The sequence below is a fragment of the Fusarium oxysporum genome, chromosome 4 (assembly GCF_000149955.1).
Source record: "Fusarium oxysporum f. sp. lycopersici 4287 chromosome 4, whole genome shotgun sequence".
In the NCBI taxonomy this organism is placed as follows: domain Eukaryota; kingdom Fungi; phylum Ascomycota; class Sordariomycetes; order Hypocreales; family Nectriaceae; genus Fusarium; species Fusarium oxysporum.
Window position 1 is genome coordinate 4492622 of NC_030989.1, and position 19690 is coordinate 4512311.

The 19690-nt window shown below is 49.3% G+C and overlaps 12 protein-coding genes and 1 pseudogene across 14 annotated transcripts; 6 read left to right on the forward strand and 7 right to left on the reverse strand.

Moving 5' to 3' along the window:
* The first annotated feature begins 27 nt into the window (after nt 1-27).
* FOXG_04446 (uncharacterized protein) lies at nt 28-2850 on the forward strand. The gene has a single exon (XM_018382470.1). It carries the CDS (start codon nt 2080-2082, stop codon nt 2323-2325), a length of 246 nt encoding a protein of 81 aa, XP_018239185.1. The 5' UTR covers nt 28-2079; the 3' UTR covers nt 2326-2850.
* On the reverse strand, nt 277-1002 carry FOXG_04445 (uncharacterized protein; the record flags this gene model as incomplete). Its single annotated transcript, XM_018382469.1, has 2 exons — nt 277-536; nt 591-1002. The coding sequence occupies 2 exons, from the start codon at nt 1000-1002 to the stop codon at nt 277-279; spliced, it is 672 nt and encodes a 223-aa protein (XP_018239186.1).
* Nucleotides 2851-3150: 300 nt separating the features above from the next.
* FOXG_18831 (uncharacterized protein) lies at nt 3151-3741 on the reverse strand (the record flags this gene model as incomplete). The annotated part of the gene is made up of 1 exon (XM_018398967.1): nt 3151-3741. One exon carries the CDS (start codon nt 3739-3741, stop codon nt 3151-3153), a length of 591 nt encoding a protein of 196 aa, XP_018239187.1.
* Nucleotides 3742-5513: 1772 nt separating this feature from the next.
* FOXG_18832 (uncharacterized protein) lies at nt 5514-5675 on the forward strand (the record flags this gene model as incomplete). The annotated part of the gene is made up of 1 exon (XM_018398968.1): nt 5514-5675. The coding sequence occupies one exon, from the start codon at nt 5514-5516 to the stop codon at nt 5673-5675; it is 162 nt and encodes a 53-aa protein (XP_018239188.1).
* A 1158-nt stretch (nt 5676-6833) lies between these two features.
* FOXG_04447 (uncharacterized protein) lies at nt 6834-7837 on the forward strand (the record flags this gene model as incomplete). The annotated part of the gene is made up of 1 exon (XM_018382471.1): nt 6834-7837. The coding sequence occupies one exon, from the start codon at nt 6834-6836 to the stop codon at nt 7797-7799; it is 966 nt and encodes a 321-aa protein (XP_018239189.1). The 3' UTR covers nt 7800-7837.
* Nucleotides 6963-9482, reverse strand: FOXG_04448 (uncharacterized protein). The gene is made up of 3 exons (XM_018382472.1): nt 8975-9482; nt 7959-8928; nt 6963-7914 (listed from the first exon to the last, which is right to left on the reverse strand). The coding sequence occupies exons 1-3, from the start codon at nt 9309-9311 to the stop codon at nt 7908-7910; spliced, it is 1314 nt and encodes a 437-aa protein (XP_018239190.1). The 5' UTR covers nt 9312-9482; the 3' UTR covers nt 6963-7907.
* Nucleotides 9483-9487: 5 nt separating this feature from the next.
* On the forward strand, nt 9488-12556 carry FOXG_04449 (uncharacterized protein). The gene has a single exon (XM_018382473.1). The coding sequence runs from the start codon at nt 9518-9520 to the stop codon at nt 11105-11107; it is 1590 nt and encodes a 529-aa protein (XP_018239191.1). The 5' UTR covers nt 9488-9517; the 3' UTR covers nt 11108-12556.
* On the reverse strand, nt 10243-11866 carry FOXG_04450 (uncharacterized protein). The gene has a single exon (XM_018382474.1). The coding sequence runs from the start codon at nt 11796-11798 to the stop codon at nt 11130-11132; it is 669 nt and encodes a 222-aa protein (XP_018239192.1). The 5' UTR covers nt 11799-11866; the 3' UTR covers nt 10243-11129.
* On the reverse strand, nt 12435-14203 carry FOXG_04451 (uncharacterized protein). Its single transcript, XM_018382475.1, has one exon. It carries the CDS (start codon nt 14116-14118, stop codon nt 12601-12603), a length of 1518 nt encoding a protein of 505 aa, XP_018239193.1. The 5' UTR covers nt 14119-14203; the 3' UTR covers nt 12435-12600.
* Nucleotides 14204-14563: 360 nt separating this feature from the next.
* FOXG_18833 (uncharacterized protein) lies at nt 14564-15935 on the reverse strand. Of its 2 annotated transcripts, none has more exons than XM_018398969.1 (2): nt 15364-15935; nt 14564-15245 (listed from the first exon to the last, which is right to left on the reverse strand). In XM_018398969.1, the coding sequence occupies exon 2, from the start codon at nt 15055-15057 to the stop codon at nt 14656-14658; it is 402 nt and encodes a 133-aa protein (XP_018239194.1). In that variant the 5' UTR covers nt 15058-15245; nt 15364-15935; the 3' UTR covers nt 14564-14655. The 2 variants fall into 2 exon arrangements, with proteins under 2 accessions (XP_018239194.1, XP_018239195.1); XM_018398970.1 differs by having other exon boundaries at nt 15556-15929.
* On the reverse strand, nt 15579-15662 carry FOXG_18834 (annotated as a pseudogene). The gene has a single exon. The product of its transcript is annotated as a tRNA-OTHER (tRNA).
* FOXG_18835 (uncharacterized protein) lies at nt 15680-15781 on the forward strand (the record flags this gene model as incomplete). The annotated part of the gene is made up of 1 exon (XM_018398971.1): nt 15680-15781. The coding sequence occupies one exon, from the start codon at nt 15680-15682 to the stop codon at nt 15779-15781; it is 102 nt and encodes a 33-aa protein (XP_018239196.1).
* A 2645-nt stretch (nt 15936-18580) lies between the features above and the next one.
* On the forward strand, nt 18581-18727 carry FOXG_18836 (uncharacterized protein; the record flags this gene model as incomplete). Its single annotated transcript, XM_018398972.1, has 1 exon — nt 18581-18727. One exon carries the CDS (start codon nt 18581-18583, stop codon nt 18725-18727), a length of 147 nt encoding a protein of 48 aa, XP_018239197.1.
* Nucleotides 18728-19690: the final 963 nt, after the last annotated feature.

Below are 19690 nucleotides of genomic sequence, written 5' to 3' on the forward strand. Positions count from 1 at the left end.
TGGCTTGGCCTGAAAGTCTATTCGGCCTGTGTGAGCGGAGCTGAGATTGAGGTTGTTGGTGACAGAAAGAGATATCTGACTTCATCATGATATGGTTGATACTGTAGTCAAGAGGAAATATAAATCATGATAAAAGAGTGAAACCCACGTTTATTGAAATAAGCTGCCGAGACTGGAATACGACGCTCTGTTGATTCAGAATTACAAACAATGACAGTCAACCACCAGATGCACACAAACCAACTCATGTATACCAATACCAGTGCCAATAACTAATCATCGCTTACTCTTGTGGCTTTTCTTGCTCGACTTGGTCTTGCTCGACGTGTACTCCATCCCAACCTTATATCCCGAGCTTGCGGAACTCGACTTTGACGTCGATGGCGACGGCGTAGACTCTTCCCCGGACGCAGGAAGCGAAAAGGCTGACCCGCGACGATGAGATTTGGTGGCGCTGCTGTACCCGAACTTGCGCGACGCTGACCCCTTACGGATCTCAGAAAAGGTCATCTCAGACGAAGCATCACGGCCCGAGCCTGAACGTGTCAGTTGTCTATCGAATGAATCAGATATTGACTAGGGGGACCTACCGTATTGAACACACTTGCTGCAACAGCCATGATCACAAGTTGTCTCAACTGACTCGACCGAGAAGGACTCGGGGTTCATGGTCATTCTGCTCATGGGCATGGTGCACCATCCTTGAGTGTTTGGACCTTGCTGGCACGAACAGCACGTCCAGCTTCCGCCTTTGCTCTTGAACTGGCAGTTCTGAAGCGGGCAGTCGGACGTCGTGGGCTGGGCCGCCGCGAACGATGTGTTGCTGCACGGAGTCTCATAACCCGTCTCGAGATCTATGAGCGCCGACGGGCAGTAGTGCCAGTTGATGGATGTGTGGGCGCAGGGATGGTGTCGAGGATGTCCGTGACACATTGTGACCGTCTTGTTCCTGAGAATAGAAGCAGTTATTCTGAGGATTTCCTTCTGGTCTGATAGCTTCATCTTGGGGACTATTTATACACCAACGGACGAACTGACTAGACAGATCGACCTACTTGGAACCGCAGGCCTAGTTCCTCCCCATCAGCGAAGCAATTCTCATACTCAAAGACCAAGAGATGCACATTTGGAGTTCATCCATACAATTTGCATGCTCTGGGTTGAGGCGTCTGCAGCAGCGCAGCCCATCGATCGTCTCCTCGAGCGCTGCATCGTCGGGAGTGTGCGTTGCATTCCATGATCAAGTCTCCGATGGGGCAGAGACATGAAAAATTTCATGGCCCAATGTCTCGGGGTGTGATCTGATGGGTCCTGTGTAACGGGGCTGGAGGTCATTTATAGGACGCCACAGGTGAAAGCCTGGGAGTGAGGCTGTCGTAGAGGGGGATAGTGTGGTTGCACAACATTGAGATTGTGAGATCGATGGTGATGAGATGTGATGAACCCGGTACTCTGGTTTTACGATTACTGATCTGGTGTGGATGAGAGTGACGACGGTATTGGTGTAAGAGCACGATGTTCGAGTGTACCGGATATCTATTGGTAATAGATGAGGTTGGTTTGGCTGGGAGACCTTGGCACCGAGCACTCGTTCGACAAGGGAACACATTCACACCTACAACCCACAAAAAGGCACAGGATCTTGTGTTTCTACCAGCCCAGCGCGATCGAAGCATCCCATCCGTCCTTGCTCACATCTCGATTTAGACCCCTGGTGGTCTAATGCAGGCAGACGTGATCTGGTGAAACAGAACATGTCAGCCTCGGGAGGACTTGACGAGAAGCCAATGGTCACGAGGCAAGTCTCCGAGTTGATGCGGATATGAACTGATTTACTGGGATAATGCCTGTTGACTGAGAATGAGAGCCGAAGGGGATCGTTTAGGAGATGGTGACGTGCACATGACAGAAAGTCTCACTTGGGCGGAGATATGAGAGTAGTAAAGTGTTGACAACTATCTCCAACGACCTTCTTCTGGAACCAACTCATGATTCACCATCCAGGGGTATCTCCTCCTCGCATCGCATACCAAGTTAGGAGAAATAATCTCTAGACGCAATACACGACTTGCAGCAGATATGCTCGCACCGATACGTGCCCCCCTCGCCAATCATGACACAACTGCATCGCCCACCAACATTCCACGTCTTCCCGCACCAGCAGCAGTCCCAGGCCTGATTCTTGGTCTCAAAGGGGCAGTCGGCGAGTGGACACTTGGGCAGCGTGTAGCCCGACGGCGGAGGGTATGGGATGGTCTGCTTGGTTGTGTTGCTGCAGGGGCGGCGGTGAGAGAGGCCGACTGGACAGTAACTTATGTGTGTTGAGACATGCTCGCATGCGAGACGGAAAGTGATTCGATGGCACATGATGTTTGAGTTTCTGTACGAGATTTCGACTTCGACATATGGTTGTTGACATTGCTTTGTTGTGATGGCGACTAAATTTCACATCTCGCAGAAAAGCTCAAGAGATAATGGGTTTTATGTATCCCAATGTCTTCAGCTTTTCCGATCTATTCTCAACCGGCTCTCCTTACCCTTTCATCAAGATGCCATCAACGCAACTCTAACCGCGATAGAACCCGAGGGCGGACATGGCTGCCAAATCTCGAGGAAGTTATGAGTATCGGTGCCAGGCGGGCGGAGTTAGGAGTTCGGAAGTATGGCAAGTTGGCTTGGGTTGTAGTATAGCTGACGAGTATGATTCCACCATCACCGCGAGTTTGTGATATATCGTAAGAGGAGAAAGTGTCTCCTCAGTCATGACAGGGCGACCTCGGAATGTACCGTACTGTGAAACCTCAATCGGTTATTGATACTCGTGTCGAAAGTGTTACTCGACCGTCCTTGATCCCATGATATTCTCTTCTGCAGAAGTTCGTCGATGCCTCTCTTGTGAATCACCGAGATTGGCAACATGGCGATCAAATCTGCATGTAGTCAGCAAACCAAAACAACAATAAAGGTGATAATAATAGACCTGCCGGAATGGAAACGCCATGAGGTGTAGCCTGCATGAATTCGCACATGTGGCTTCTTGAACTACACCTGCAGACGTCCACAACGTCGGACTATATGCAGCTGAGACATCAGCTGCAACTCAAATCCCATGAGGAGGCCGATATTCTTCGGCCTCAAGCTCTCGCCTCCTCAAGTTTCGTCCGCTGTGCAGTTCTCGCAAACCTGATGCGTGCAGTACATCCTTACATCTGCAGATCGAGCATTGAAGCACTGGTAATCAAAGTTCTCCCGCCTTCCACACATGCAGCACTTCCACTGGCCGTTAAGATCAGCGAGTCGACATGCTCCAGAGCGACAGCCCGGATCAATTAGACACTGGCTCATGGTACACGGGTCGTTGAGGTCTCCGCCGGGAGAGCTGGTCGAGACGCTGTCGCACGGTGCGAGGGGCTGGCTGGTGACGGGGTCGTAGTGAGCAGCAGCACAATACGAGTAGTAGTAGTTCAGGCCAGTTGGGCGGTAACAAGGGGGCACATGGTGGTAGTGGAGGTAGTGGGCGATACACATTGCTGTGGTACACATGTATGTCTCGGGAGGGTGCTTCAGCTGGAATACGATCGAGTAGAAAGGACCTGGCTGCGTGATCGGGAGGCGAGAGTGTTGCTGGAAGAAGCAAAGTGACGTGATCTGTAGAGTAGGATCAGGCTGGACTTGGAGCGAGGTGCTGGTGAATGATATCACAATGATGTAGGTCGTTATTGGCCAAGACAGAAAGAACATGCAGGCTTAGACGACATGTATGCGTGATCGATGTGACCAGTGATGTGTCCATCAGATAAGTAATAATAGAAGAGCGTAACAGAAGGCCATCCATTGAAGAAGATGAAGTCTTATATATAAGAAACACGGCCAAGGACTGCTATCAACACGTGGAAACAGTGGACTGATTGATGAACCACTCAATGTCTAACAACACTCAACCCCCAGACAAACTAAAATAGAGACGAGAGGGCCTCTTTATGCTTTCCTCAATCGTATCACGAGCCAGGCCAACTGCAGGGTCCCGACCGTCGCTTATACAAATACCAACCCATAGGGCTGAAGGAGGCATGCCACTTTTTTTCAGCACTGACCAACAGACCAATTAGACCAGAACGAATGCCCTCCCGCGAACGGTGGAACATTGCTTAAACAGTAATGGTGCGACGAATCTTAATTCAAGAGGCTGTAAGCGAGGCCCAGGCTAATGGCCAAGTTGTTCGGCGTTGAAGTTAGACGCGCGGTTTTCCGCAAATAGGAGTGATCAACTCTATCAGGAAATGACCCCATTGATGCCCAAGAGTGACACGACCACTAAATTGGCTAGTTTCACACGCTGATCCTCGTGGAAATCTCGTGGTGTTTGACATTTCTCGGTCACCAGGAGCAATTGCTCCTTCATCAACCTTTTATTATTATTTCACAATGGTATGATTCTTGGCGGAGAATATTAACAGCCGATGTAACTATATGCCGCGGAAAAGCAAGATTTACTAAACTTGTAGACCAAAGTGCTTTCTAGCTTTGGACGGAAGCTAGCAAGACCCAGATGTTCTGGGGGGGCTTACTCAGGTCTCACTAAACACATGGCTTTCTCGTGGTTGTGTTGCCCTGACCATGTTGGGCACGGGAATTTCTGGATCAGCGTGGGTTTATAGCCGAAGACAGGGCCAATCAAGTAAATAGAATCCCATGATAGGTGTGGTCAGGGTCTTGTCTTGGGGCCATCATCCCGCGGCTGGGAGATATATTGCTTCGGGGTGGGGAAGTGTTTTTGTCAGATATAGATAGATGGGTTAACTAGTCAGCGCTTATATATCGAGGTCTGAGAAACTAAAGACCCGTCGGAAAATATAAAAAATGGAGTTGGGAGAGTTATGACGTTTGCCTTGGCAAGTGTCTGGTCTAGAACGGAGTTCAGAAGTGTAGTCCTAATTTGGAGGTCTATGTGAATGGCTACAGGTCGATCACGCAATGAATAAAACAGGAAGGTATAGAGATAGTATCGGTGATCAGTGGATATTACTTCTAAGCGAGTTGGGTTAAGGGCGCAGAGCTAGTTGCTGAGGCTGAATATTGCTACCGTCTGTATCACATCCAACCTCATGGCCACGATACTCAACCGCAATTCTAGAACATTAACCGCGCGATCCCGAGGATTATAGTATCATGATTAGTTATTTGGGGATACTCGAGGTTCCGAGGAATGGCCTGATTCTTGCCAATGGCTGAGTTCCTCCGACCACGTTGCAACATGTTGTCTCAACACCACATCCTCATACAAGCTCATACGTCAGTGAAATATACCTCCTCAACAGCGCTGCAAGAGCTATTTATCCACCATACAAGGGTATCCATCACCTTCTATACTACTACGAGCCACGTTCCACGACACCCTCCCACCGGAGTCCACCGGATCCCACCTCCGGCTCCCCGAGGACGCCCAAGCGAAGTCTGATCATCAAGACAAGGATATTCTGTAACTGCCGTTCCGAGGAAGGAGAAGAGCCACTATGGCTATGCCTACCGATATCCTCTGTGTTACTCGGAGGCTGATGAGCCTTGCCAACGAATTTGTTGTCATTCGAGATAGTGACACTGGCAGGAAGCAGCCGACTCTGGCCTTGACAACTAGCAGAGCTGAAGAAAGATTGATGGAAAGACCAAACACTTAAATTCATGGTTCTCGGTGCATTCTCTAAGCGATTAACTTGGCAAGTTGCAGAAGTAATCGCCAGCTCATCTGTTCTACACACTCAGGATCATCTATCTTGACTATCGGATCTGTGATACTTGAGACGTAAGCAATCTGGATCAGACAACGCATCCTTTGTTAGAGCTCAATGGCTCTCACTATAGCTACATGCTGATAAGTCGGGAACACGCGGTCTATCGACAGCAGTAACCTCAACCGGGACTTCAGCTGAGCAGCCACTCCTACACACTCGATCCTTCGCCACTGGACTTCGAACGACCTCCGCGGCTCCGGCAACCCAGACGGAACTTGCGAAACGACTTTTTGAGAGAGTCAATCTGATCTGGAGCCAAGGCAGTGCCCTTTTGACACGGGCATATTACAATGGATCAGAGACATCCGGCATTTCAATTGAGTGATACAACAGGAACAAGACCAACTGGTACTTACGAAGTCGAAACGAGGTCTCGCGACGGCTTCAGCAGCCTTCAAGGACCTGGGGTAGAGATACGCGGCTACACACATTGCTATGCCGAACTCCGCTGCACATTCGTGTTACGGCGAACATGGCCGGACCGCTCACAAAACGCATGGAGAACGATGAGAAAGCAAATGATAGACTGTTTAAAGGAGAGGAGCATAACTTGATCACTCAGGAGATGAGTGACATGACCAAGACTGCTGCGACATTGCCATGTTCTCAAGCCAAATCTTGACAGCACTGCGATACGTTATGATGGCCGATCAGCCAAGAGCGGCACAATGCCAACACGTATCGCCAACACACTTGGTAGTAAGCGCTGATAAGATTGAAGTTGCTGACATCTCATCTCACGATCCAACATCTCACAGTCTCAGTGTGTAGGGTGCCAAACACAAATATCCTCGGCACACGTAATATTTTTCGTTCAGTACTTGCATTTGACAGGCTTCATTTGTCAAGACTCAAAATCTCAGATAAGCCTTAATACATTGCTGCCCATTCATATCATTTACTCTGTTAGCGCTGAGACTGGCTGACGTGATATATCCCGGCTGGTGGTCAGAATACCAGCAAATACAAATAGAACAAGACCTCCATACAAGAGATAAATGTCGAGGATTTCTCTTCACTCACTGTCAATTAATGTGAATCAGGATGGCTTTCAAACACTTTGGCAATCTCCCACTGGAGTTGCAGATGAAGATATGGCAGACTTACACCCATCCCGGACCAGCTATGCACATCTTTGACGTTTGCTTTCCATCATGGAAGGGCGACGAACGTGCTGAAAGAGCTTTCGAGACACAGAGGAAGGATAAAGCAGGAGAAGCCAAGCTCAACAATTACAAAAAGATGGTATTTCTCGACCGTCTTGAGAATGTCAGGTCAAAGGCTGCATTCGACCCAAGCGTGTATCACGCAACAGCCACATCAAGGCTAATCAGTCGCCTCGCTGAGCAAACCGTCAGAGAGACAGAGGCAAGACAGGATATGAACGAGATCCATCTCCCCGGCAGAGCCCAAAAGGTCTCCATCCCTGCATCCGACGTTCTCATGCTTCGCTTCCGAGAGGAGCCATCCGACCACAACGACTTAGCTACGGAAACGCTCCTCGTACCACCGCCAATCAAAGACATCCTCGAGAACCAATGGTCACCGGAAATAGCAACGGCATTACAGAATGCGAAAAAGGTCGCAATTGACGTTTCCGAAACGTGGGCGACAGGGTTGTATGGCGAGCTAGGGCTTGAAGAGGTTGCATTCTTCGCTTGTACGATCCAGAAGGGTCTGGAGGTGTTGTACCTTGTGGATGATTGCACGGGGAGGTGTAAGCAATGTGGTAGACAGAACGTCAAGATGAGCGAGATAACAACGCGCGATGCACTGTGGAAAGGTCTGCGAACGAAGAATACGGATGACCAGGAGAGACCAGGAGACATCGTGCATGCAGTCTCGAGACGCTACGTCGAAGCGCGGAATCTCTCAGCACTTGGATGGGAGGAGGAACATCCATCGTACATTTTCGCATGCTTGATCGATGCTGCAATCAAGAGTCAACAAGAGAGCGAAGATAGAGGAAAATTTCAAGGTGTCAGAGTATTGGTAGTTGAAGACGAGTGATCACGAAGGGACAGAAATTGGATAATGGTTTGATGCTAAAGAAACCGCCCGCTCGACTTTTGCCGGGATATACCATAACGCCGTACATGTTCTACCACTTATATGCATTTAAAATCTGCCCTGTTAGCTGTGTTTGTCAATCAGAATGGGAGTCCTCACCTTATTTCATATGATCCTGCTCTCGTCATGTACCGCACCCACTTGACGCTCGAATAATTACTCTTCTCAAACACCTTAAGGTATCGCACCAACAGTCCCGAACTCGTAAACATGAGCAAGCTAAAGTTCATGCTCAGCGGTGGTCGACTCCACGCCCGCTGGTTCGTCATGCTTGTCAAGATAGCCTCGGCGCTGAGGACGTACTCGCTCTGACCGGTGAAACGACCGATCTTCCACACGATGTTGTTCTCGCTAGGCTCGTACTTGGCTTTGCCCTGCGTGCAGCGTTCGGTGATCTTTGCAGTGTTGAGCGGCGTGGGGATCTTGACGACGACATTTGTGGCGAAGAGCTTGGAGCCGAAGTTGGCCTTGACACCGATACTGTATTCCACCTTTGATCGACCGACTTCGTTGACGATGGCGTGTACTTTGAAGGGAAGGTTGACGTTCTCGGTGGCGCGGTATCGCATGAGCTCGAATTCACCATCGGGAGGAACGAAGCTAATGATACGGTCGGCGTCGAATTTACCCAGCTTAACGCACTGGTGGAATTGACAATCCTCAAGAGTGACACTACCAGCTGCTGCCTTTGTCGCCTTTGTACCCATCTTATTTCCGCTCGGGAGGCTCAGCAAGCCATCGTTATCGAGAAGTAGTCGGTCGTTGAGGCCAAATTTGCACTCGGGCGTGCCGGAAAGGTAAGCGCGCATAATAATCTGGCCCGTTACGTCCGCGCGCAGGACAGCGCCGGTAGCGGACATGAGCAGGTTGACGTCCTCGATCACGTCGACGAAAGCCTCATTCTTACGGTACTTTACATCTGCCTTGCGCCAGGAGAGGGCTCCGGTGGCTTGCATCGTGATCTTGGAGGTGTTTTCGGACCGGGCCTCGGATTTCACGCCTTCGGTGGTGATGTACATCTTGAGTGTGTCGGTTTCTGTATTTTGAGGGTATCCAAAGTCGATAATTTCTAGAGAATGTCAGCGCCATTGCAGAGTGATTATAGCAGAACATACCGTCTAGGAGCTCATATACCAAGACAAAGTTATTCTTGACAGCCTCCTCATCAAACTTGCCAAAGTAACCCTTGCCCAGCTGAATCAGCCTGTAGAGAAACTCAAACACAAGAGCGGCATTGGCATTGCTCTTTGTGATAGCGACCAGGTAGATGTTCTCATGCTTGACATGGCTGAACGTTGTGCTTCCGAGGGTGAGGATTGGCGATCGAACTTGAGCGTTGGAGATGACCTGGATGCGAAAGACGTCTGCGAGGCGAGGACGACAGTCGTTCCGGAAGGCGCGGAAGATAAGGTTCTCGCCCTTTTGATTGAAGACCAGAACGCCTGACAACATGGTCGCGATTTGAGGGTGTTTGGGTTGGTTGATGGAAAGTCAGCTAGAGCGCCGTGGGAAGATAGGAGGTGCCGTAGTGGGGGATTCTGCCGGGGAGCTTGAAGGCGGTGAGCGAGTCGTGGAGATTACTAAAGCCGCGGTTCATTGAGATGAGTGTCAATTGAACATGAGGTACAGCGTCGTTTGCTTAACGATATATCTTGTTTATGTCAATTGATTTCATCTTTACTGCGCTGTTTGTCGTGCTGGCACGTGTTTGCTGCGCCGCCAACCTTCTCATATCACCTTCACCTCTTCCCGTTTGTGACTTAACCTTGACACGATATAATTATCTCCATCTCTTAATAAAAGTAATCAAAATGGCGGAAGTGAAAGAGTTCCCCCAATCGTTTGTCCGGCCATGGAAAGAGCTACTCCAATCGCGACGCGACGAGCAACAAGATGACTTTCCCAGTTACTACGTCAATAATATCGACTCTCTCATTACCACCAGTTCACCCAAGACATTATACGTTGGAACAGGCTACTCTATATACACGCGCGCTCTTCTACCGGCGATCTTGAGCGCCAAACACTCCGTTCAATTGATCACCTGTTACTGGGCTGCTTCGCCCTCACTGGACGCTATTCGCGACACATTCGAGAAGCTTGCGGCGGCGCGTATTGAAGCCAACGTCAAGAAGCCTCTGCGGATTACAATAGGCTTCTCATCATTTGGATTATTTCAGAAACTATTCCACCCTGCATCTCGAGAAGGATATGTCTATGAGCCGTCGAAATGGTCTAAGCTGGGCCTCCCCAACCAGCAATTGCTACAGAATGCCAATATCGACCTTACTGTCAAGAGCATCTTCTTCACGCCACTAAGCGTTATGCACCCCAAGTTTGTGATCGTCGACGGAAAGAGGGCCTGGGTCCCAAGCTGTAACGTCAGCTGGGAGCGATGGTTTGAAGGTTGCGTTGAGGTCGAGGGTGCTATTGTCGATCGTCTCTTGGCCTTTTATGACCGCGTCTGGGGTCATGATGATGAACCTCAACGACGACCTGGCTTCCAAGAAGATGTGCAGGTTGATCAAAGAGCGCCAAATCAACTACAGGTCAACAGTGAAGTGTCGGCAACGCAATCCATCGACTTCCCTGCCAACGGCCCAGTTCCGACCATCTTTCTCCCTTCGCCGCATCATCGGAACCCTCGGTTTTCCTTCTTCCCATTTCTGTCGCAGACAGATCCGCCAATGACGCCTCTGAACGCAGCGCTTCTTACCCTGTTCAACAACGCACAGCGACGAATCACCATCCTCACTCCTAACGTCACTTCTTGGCCTGTTGTGGAGAGTCTGTTGGATGCGCTCGCACGTGGAGTCGATGTTCAGATCAGAACTAGCAAGGGTATGATGCTTATCGAGCAGCTAGTCACGGCTGGCACAACGACATCCTGGTGTTTGCGCAAGTTTATCCAGAGATACAATGCTCTTAGCAATCAGCCCCGATCATCGGATCCTGAAGCGCAATCGCCTGCGCCCGGCAAGCTGGAGATCTTCTACTACAAGCAACTCGACGCGAGACGCGACCAAGAAGACGAACCCGTCGTTAGTCATTTCAAGATGACTCTCGTTGACGACGAGTATCTAGTGCTGGGCTCAGGCAATATGGACAGGGCAAGTTGGTGGACGAGTCAGGAAATCGGATTACTATTCTATGTCCCAGGCTTTCAAGGTCAACACCTCTGGAACGATGTTCTCGAGAAGCGCGCAGAAGTCTTGTTTCAATCTGACCACCCTAAGCGATTGATCTGATCGCCCCCAACGATTAATTCGATTACAGCTCAGCCGCCTTGATCTTCTCCCAAACGCTCACAAATGTCGACGGATCGTTGGCGCCATGGAGTCGGAACCGGTCCTGAAGAACAAAGTCAGGCACACCACTGACACCACTGTATCGCGCCTCGCCCGCAAGCTTGTCAACCTCTGGGCCACCCTCGTCGCTCTCGACAATGGCCTTCTGGAACTCATCCTCGGGGATTCCCGCCTCGACAGCCACGTTTCTCAACGTATCGTAGCTGGTAATGTCGTCGTTCTTCTCGAAGTACGCAGCGAAAAGCCCATCGAGCGCCTTGCTCTCGGCATCCTGGCCGTGCTTCTTGGCAAGCTGGACCAGTCGGTGCGAATCTCTCGAGTTTCCTGTCTGTCCACCGAACTTGAAGTCGATCCCCAGGGACTCTCCGACACCCTTCAAATGCTGTTGCATCTTAACCACGCGGTCTCTTCCGAATTTCTCGAGGTAGAACTTTTCCTTGGAGATGCTCGATGCAGGACCCCGGGCCCAATCCGGCGCTAGCTGGAAAGGCTTGTAGCTAATGTCGAAAGTGTCGTTTGAGTCGGGGTACTTCTGCTCCCAAAGGCGCTGCGCAGCCTGGAGCTGTCTGCGACCGACATAGCACCAAGGGCAGACGGTGTCGGAAGTCACTGTGACTTTGAACTTTGTCATATTGATGGCGTATAAGATGATATGTGATGAGTGGGACTGTATAGGGAATGGTTCGGGCAACCCTCTCGACTTATAAGTGAAGCTATTTGCTCGCTGTACGACGCGATCACATCAGCCGCTCACGTAATCACATCGGCGCCGGCGGAAAGTTGAAACCCGCTTTTCTCGGAGTTGGTGGGATACCGAGGCCGGATTGTGGATCCTTGGTTACACGGATTGAGATTTTCTGTTTCTATTACAAAGAACTGTGATACGTGCTTTGAAATGCGTTCGGAGATTGGAAATGAAGAGATTGCGAAGGATTTTCGTTGTGCTACGAACCTCGGCTCGGTCCTTCGCTGCTCCGTCGAAAGACATGACCGTGGCGATGAAGTGTTTGACGGCCTTTCAAGAGCTCACTGTAGGGCTATATAAGGATGACGCCAGTCTGTAGGGCTGAACTAAGGAGCTAGATGGACGATCTGATGCAGGGAGGGCACCCCCAGGTTAGCCCAGTTTGTCTGGGGGCAGTTTGACTAACGACATACGTACGTCGCGGAGGCATGCAGTCTTCGGTGCTATTAATAGAAACAGGCTCAAGTAGAGGCACTTGCGTCTTGTCTGAATCCACAATAGCATGGGCGGGACATTGTTGATCTCAGTCGTCATGTAGTTGCCGCATGTGTCCGTATATCATGATAGATATGTAGAAGTATGATGCTGAAGAGATATGTCAGAATTAAATACATTCGATCACCCCGGATCCATCATTATTAACACCACCTGACCAACACATCAAAGTTCTTCAGACATTGCCTGAAACTCAAGTCCTGTAGACTGTACCATCTCTAGGCAGCTTTCCAGTGGCCAAATACCTATCCATAACCTTACTAGTATCGCCTCCAAGGTAGTGACTCGTGTGTCCGGCTCCATTCCTCGTAATGCTCACTCTATGCGTCAACTGCTCTCTCACCCCCTCAGCCCCGGTAAGACTCGTCTCGGGATCATACACCGAAGCCGCAATCAAAATAGTAGGAGCGTCCTTAATACCATCTGCCAAAGGCCCCTGCGGATTCGTCAACGGTGCAGGCCAGCCGATACATGTACTCTCATAGTAATACGTCTGCGAGACGCCTCTTGTTCTGGGAGCAAACGTAACAGCGTTGATGAGCTTCTGGCGCAAGTCCACTGAAGTCTTGGACTTGTGTAACCAATCTTGACATCCGATAGCAAGGTAGCTGTATGGAGAACCACTGGGGTCATTGACGACTTTGCCACTGGGAGTTGAAGTTGACAGCGCAGTAGCATTGCCCTTGCTAGCTTGAAGAATAGCATCTCCAAGAGCAGCCCACGTAGATCCAGAGCCAAAGTCCAGATCAACAAAGGTAAGAAACTCTTGTGCATTGTATCGAATTTCTTCACCGGTCACGTCAGAGCGACATGTCCCGTTGCAGTCCGGTGCTGGAATGGCTTTGGAATCAGCGCGAGCGAGAGTTTCATCCCAGATGCGGCTGGCATTCTTCCCGTGAAGCGCGCATGTCGAGTTCTTATCACACCATTTGAAGAATTGGTCGAGGACAGTCTCGTAGGCGGTTGCTTCTGCGAGGAGGGTTGCTATCTCGGACTGGGAGTGATCCACGTTTGCGTCGAGGGCCATACGGCCAACGGATTTGGGGAATAGAGATGCATATGTTGCACCGAGTAAAGTACCGTATGAGAGACCGAGGTAGTTGAATTTTTCAACACCAAGAGCTTTGCGCACGACTTCATGGTCCTTCGCAACATGGACAGAGTCGAGATGGTTGATAAGAGGACCTGTAAGCTTGGCACAGCTCTCACCAACGCTTCGACTGTAGTTGAACAAAGCATCGTACTCTTCATCCGTAGTAACGAAAGTCTTGACCCTCTTGTTGAAGACTTTGGGATCGCATTGCACAGGACTGCTTACACCAACACCGCGGGGGTCAAGACCGATGATATCGTATACATCACGAAGTTCATCCGAGAAAGAAATCGCCGAGACGTATGGTGATCCAGCGACGGTGATAGCTCCAGATGCACCAGGTCCACCGGTATTGAAGAATAAAACACCATGTTTCTCGCCTTTGCCTGTATGGTTCAAGCGCGTGAAAACCAGCTCAACTGTATCGTCTCCCTTGGCAGACGTAGAATTCCCGCTCTGATACGCAAGAGGGACATTGATCTTTCCACAATCAACACCAGGTGGAATCAAAGAAGGACATTCTCCCCAGCTTATCTTCGGGGCTGAAGATTTCGTCGCCGCAGCGTTAACAAACTGCAGCAGTACAAAAAGGACAAGAGACTTTAAAAACGCCATCATAAGCAATTGAGCAAAAACGATTTGGTCCGAGAAGAAGAGGTCATGGTGAGTTGTTATATGTCCCCTCAATGAGGCTGCATCGTGCTGACTCCCGAAAGTTAATTGGAGCCGTGTGTTCCGTGGACGGGAGACGAATGGACTACCTAGTGCTGACTGCTACCACAGACGTCATTGATGTGCAGAAATGGAACTATTGACCCGGATGGCCGGATTCGCATTCGTTTTGATAGGCCTGGACGTATTTGTTTACGAGGGATTGGCTTTGGCGCGGTTGAAGGTGGGGATGATGATGAGGAGGTTGGGGTTGCGCTTAGTATAGACGCGGTCATTCAATAGTCTAGTATAAGTTGTTTTTAGTGTAGTCTAGTATATAACTGACTCTTTCTTAGAGACTGGTTATCTCGTATTCTTCAATCGTATTGATTGATACGTTAATCTCTATGTTCCTAGATAGATTCTTTTGTCTTACAGCTTTAATTGAGAGAGCAAATTATGTACCCTTAGTTTGGCGCCATTATTGCTACGACTAGAGATACGTCATAGTGGATTAATATTATTGATCTGTCTAATGCGAACAGTGACGCTGGTAATGGGGTCTTCCTTGTGCTCAACTGACAATGATTTTCGTGAGTCTGTTCTGTGTCTTGTGATCTTGCAAAGTGAACATCGTTTGTGATGAACTGTCTCGTTCATCGGCCAGGTTACAATCACGGCTCTCCTGGTAGCCAGGTAAATAGTAACGTGCACTTGTTCTCCATTCATGGGTTGTACCGCTGAGAATTCATGGGCTTCATGGGCTTCATGGGCTTCATTGGACGATGGTATCAAACAGGCTGAATCAAGAAAATGCAAGCTGCTCCAGTAACAAATGAAACCCAATTCTGTTAATATGAGGCCAGGGGCATACCTTACAACCTGAAGTGGCAGTATGTATGCCATTCACTGACAGAATGCTGGGTTCCAAGCTGGTAAGCTGTAGTTCCAAGGGGTGAAACTTGTTGCAGTCGTAACTCCATGTATGATGGGTTCATGCTTTACTCGACGCTTCTACGATTGAGATTGACTATCCGAGAAGCATTTGGAACGAATTTTCGAAGCATTGGTGATGCATGTGTTCTCCTTAGCATCTGGTTTGTCTCATCAACCACCGCGCCCAGGTTAAGGGGTATCAGGGACCGACTCGAAGATCAGAGCCACGACAACGCAACTTTGCAATCAGGGGTTCCAAAATCAGATTGACCATACCTCAAGCCATTTGAAATCACCTTTTTCAATTGCATAAGAGCAAAAAAAGGGGAGCCTGTGCTTGCGGCTGCGCCCCTTTCTGAAGCCATATACAGCCAAAAAAGGTTCGCAAAGCACTGGGCATGCCTACTAATCCCCCCCGAACGCTGAGCGAACGGGGTTTACCCCCGAGTGGTCCCAGGGGACAATTACCGGGTCTGCAACTCCCACCCAGACAGAGCGGACCGGAGTCGAACCGGCGGACTTTGGATTCACGTCTGGCGCGCTTCACCAGGCTTTAACCACCCAGCCACCGCTCCGGTAATTGTTGAAAACAATGTCTGTGTTTTTGGTTTACAAAGGTATGGAAGATCTCATGCTGGGGAAGGTGTTGGAGCGCGCTTTTTTCTGTTGTGGTATCTGCTCCTTCCTGCGTTGAGAGCTGGGAGAAGGAGCAACAACAGGGGAACGGACGAGAGGGGCGCAGTTGATCGGCCACATGTGGCTTACAAGACCAGCAACACAGTGCTGTTCATTACGCGCAATAAAACGCTGCGCGAGTTTTGCCAGATGACAAGGTGAGAAAATAAAAGGGGAGTGAGTTCAGATGTGGTCGAAGAAAAATGGTGCGCTGGATATCTCCGGGTTTCACGTGACTCACGTCGTGGGATCGCCAAGCGCGGGCGGAAGACGGCTCTAGCGGGCACTACTCCGACTTCATGTCTCCACTGAAGTGGCATGCTTGGTAAGGCAGTGAAGTATGAGGAGTACCGGGCTTCCAGCAAAGAACATTAATTGTTTGTCTGAGCCAAACGATCACCTGTTACTACTCGAAGGTACCTAGGTTATTACAAGACCATCACTGCCCCTTCAAGTGTCAGACAGAAATGCGTGTTCAGCAAGTCAGGGCTCGAAGAAAGAATGGAATAGAGAGATGCGATCGGGGTTCGAATGGAGGGGTCGGGGATAGACCTCATTTGAAATTAGAAGACAGAAAAGTAAAAAAAGAAGAAGAAAAAAATCATGCGCTGTGACCGCTAGGCCACAGCAGTGCACGGTGAAGCGTCGCCAGACAACCCTTTACTGCATAACTCAACCTATAGGCCGATTGACTGAGTCGATGGCGTTGTTATAAACGGAGCGACACGACGGTTCTCGAACTTGAGAACGGTGAAACAGAGTTTCATCCCGAAACATGAGAAAAAAAGACATGTTCACCGTGACCATTCGGCCACGGTTAGCATGGTGAAGCGTCGCCAGACAACCCTTTACTGCATAACTCGACCTATAGCTGAATTGGTGACACCAAGAATAGCGGAGCCACAGCGATAGTATGGTTCTCGAACTGAAGAACGATGAAACAAAGTTTCATTTTTAAAAGGTACTGAAGGAAAAAAAAAGACACACGTTCACTGTGACCGTTCGGCCACAGCTAGCATGGTGAAGCGTCGCCAGACAAAGACCTTACGGTTTAACTAGAACTATAACACGTAACAAAGAATTTCAAGTCACCGAAACGCCAGAAAATGCCATGGAGTACAGCCTCAGAACCCGGACATAATTGCAAAAGAGGATAAAAAGAAATAACATGTTATCCGTGACCCCCTCGGCCACGGAACGCATGATGAACCCTCAGCAGACATTCGAATTGAAGTTCTGAGCCCTTATATAGCTATTGCAAGTGCCACCACCATACATAGGCCTCAACTTCTACATACAGTAGCCACCGCCATCAACAGATTCCTGTTTTACCATGGCTATCGCGTGTCAAAAAGAAATCTGAGTATGTATGATGCTGGAGAATGCCATGACATATCGCGTTCGACCCTGAGAGCAACTGGAAAAAAAGACAAAAAATATGTTCTGGATGGTTGCCGTGGCCCATTGGGCCACAGCGCGCATGGTGAACCGTCGGCAGACATTAATGCCTTAGATACCAGACATTATAAAGCTATTGCACCTTATCATAGATGTCAGTGGACAGACAGCCGCCCGTTGGATCGCTGTGTGGAGGACACGGGATGGGATATACTGTCGGCGAGCTTACAAGACCACATTGCAGAGATGATACAGGGGGAAGCACTTAACAGGGTCGATGCCGAAGAGGCAATACTCATGTTGGATCTTCGCGACTACATCCCAAATGCTGCTCAATATGCCCAACCCTCAGTCACTACTCTGAACTAAGATCGACCACGAAAGACACCATCTCCTGCATTCATATAATTACGGCTTTGCACGAATGGGAAGAGATCAATAGACCGAGCATATTTATATGTTTCTTGAGATTTATCTCATAGATATCTTTAGAGAACGGGGGCATTGGCTGGGTGGATGGTCCTGTATCGACAACGAGGACGCGAAGGGTGCCTGGGAAGGAGCCGGGGGAGCCAAAAGCTACTGTCACTCTCTGGAATCCTGGCGATGGTCGATTCCAAGTTCTTCTCAGCAAACTTAACCACACGAGAATGCGACATGTGGTAAAAATCACATTATCGCCATCACCACGAAACAAACGCCGCTCGTCAAGATGTCCGAGTCTGTGAAGACTACCCCAAATGCGACAGCAAGCCAGATGCACACCTCTACCCGGAAATCCGCCGCCCAAACTCGACGATACGCTCGCAAGATTCCAAGAAAACCTTTGCAATAACCCAACGGGACACCAAGCTTCAACGAACTCGTCATCGATACTGCAATGCTTATGAGGAAAGGAGCAACGAATCACAGCGCAGAAGTACTTCGTCAAATTGCTGAAGTGGAAGAGGGTTGGATCTAGTGCTATCGCTCGAAAATCGGGCGGGCGAGGCAGCTTGGAGACTTGCGAATGACCAAAACACTCGGGAGTGGTTCAACATCAAAGTCGAGCAATTACCCCTGGCTCGAACACTGTTGCTGGTGCGACGTGCCGATCCTCTCCTCCCTCGACGCGCCAGACGATCTTCTCAAAGAAACCCTACGGGTAAAGCCATCGAAATTCAGCAAAAGAAGGCCCCTCGACTTTTGGCCTTTTGTGAACACTTTTACGCTGCCTATGTCCCCAATCTATATCTGAGTGACGAGGCGAGCGATGTTTGCAAATGCCCAACTAAACTGGGCTACTGAAAACTCGCGAAAAAAAAAAAAAAAAGCCCCCATGATCTCAATGACCTCCGATATACATATCAGCCTGGAGACAACCCATCAGCAGGCATCCATCATAACGGAGGTGTTCGGAATGAACGGGTGAGGAAAGCAAATGCGCAGACTGGCCAATGAACGCGCTAAAAAGTATCTGGAACCGAGAGATATTAGTTGGCAAAAGTGGGACGCCTTCGGAGACGACGAGTCTAATGGCACTGAGGCTGTTCCTACTGGCTGGTATTCTATATCTCGGTGTATCTGACAAAGCTTGTCGTATCCCAACGAGATACAGCGAGCCAGCACGCTCACAAAACCTTATTTCTCTCATATACTTTAAACAACAAACACGGATACTCAACACAGAAGGTTTCTCGCAACATTCAAACACCAGCCTCTTATTTATTGTATTGTGAAGTGGCCAATATGTATGAATCTCCTTCTGTTATCGTCTTTCCCTGGAGCTCTCACCAATCAAGTCAGGATACTTCGAAGCTCACTAGCAGACTTATGATAGCAGGAGGTATTTGAAGTGAGACAGCCCTGTCCATGTAATAAGTCACTAAAATGAAAAGCCGAACGTGTTTATGGCCCCTTGGGCGATCTTTTGGGCAGTTTCTCGGCATGTGTTGTTTCGCTCATGTTACCGAGATCTCAGGCGACATCGAATTACCAGTTTCGTCCCTGAACCCTCAGGACTTTCATTGCGGTAGAAACAGCCATGTCAAAGTCCTGGAACCTTTGACTGCAGCAAAGGCTCTTTGCGTAAGCCCATAAGCTGACTTGATGCGTCAAGATGGTATCATTCCTGAAGAGCCATCTGCTGATTCTTGCACTGATCCTTTGTCTTCATTCAATCAACTTCTCAACTCGGAGAATCTGTTACGTAGCTGCATCTTCTTCTACATAAAATGTAAAGCTCAAGGTAGGAATGGGCCGGTCTGGAATGGTCCTTGCTGATCATAGCGCAAAGCGGCCCAAAATGAGGCGTCTTGCCCTGAAACCGCGTACCTAAAATTGGCAAATCATCTCTTCGGCATGGATCACCACTGGGCATGCCTTTTCAGCTGAGGCTTTCTTAAGTGCAGTGATGATGGTACTGCGTCATGGCTTGTACTATTGAAGTGGTTATACGAGGTGGCGTTCATTTCCTCGTCGTACTGTAATCACGGTCAAGTGTAGCGGGTGAATGAACAGATCCGTCTTATGCTAGACTGATTCGAATTGA

What these genes read in the sequence shown, in the direction of transcription:
- FOXG_04446 (XM_018382470.1), top strand. Translation starts at nt 2,080, where the DNA reads ATGCTCGCACCGATACGTGCCCCCCTCGCCAATCATGACACAACTGCA.
- FOXG_04448 (XM_018382472.1), bottom strand. Translation starts at nt 9,311, where the DNA reads ATGTTGTCAGGCGTTCTGGTCTTCAATCAAAAGGGCGAGAACCTTATC. An exon ending in GGTATATGAGCTCCTAGACG is followed by an intron (nt 8,929 to 8,974) that starts GTATGTTCTGCT and finishes GACATTCTCTAG; the next exon opens with AAATTATCGACTTTGGATAC.
- FOXG_04449 (XM_018382473.1), top strand. Translation starts at nt 9,518, where the DNA reads ATGTCAATTGATTTCATCTTTACTGCGCTGTTTGTCGTGCTGGCACGT.
- FOXG_04450 (XM_018382474.1), bottom strand. Translation starts at nt 11,798, where the DNA reads ATGACAAAGTTCAAAGTCACAGTGACTTCCGACACCGTCTGCCCTTGG.
- FOXG_04451 (XM_018382475.1), bottom strand. Translation starts at nt 14,118, where the DNA reads ATGATGGCGTTTTTAAAGTCTCTTGTCCTTTTTGTACTGCTGCAGTTT.
- FOXG_18833 (XM_018398969.1), bottom strand. Translation starts at nt 15,057, where the DNA reads ATGGCATACATACTGCCACTTCAGGTTGTAAGGTATGCCCCTGGCCTC.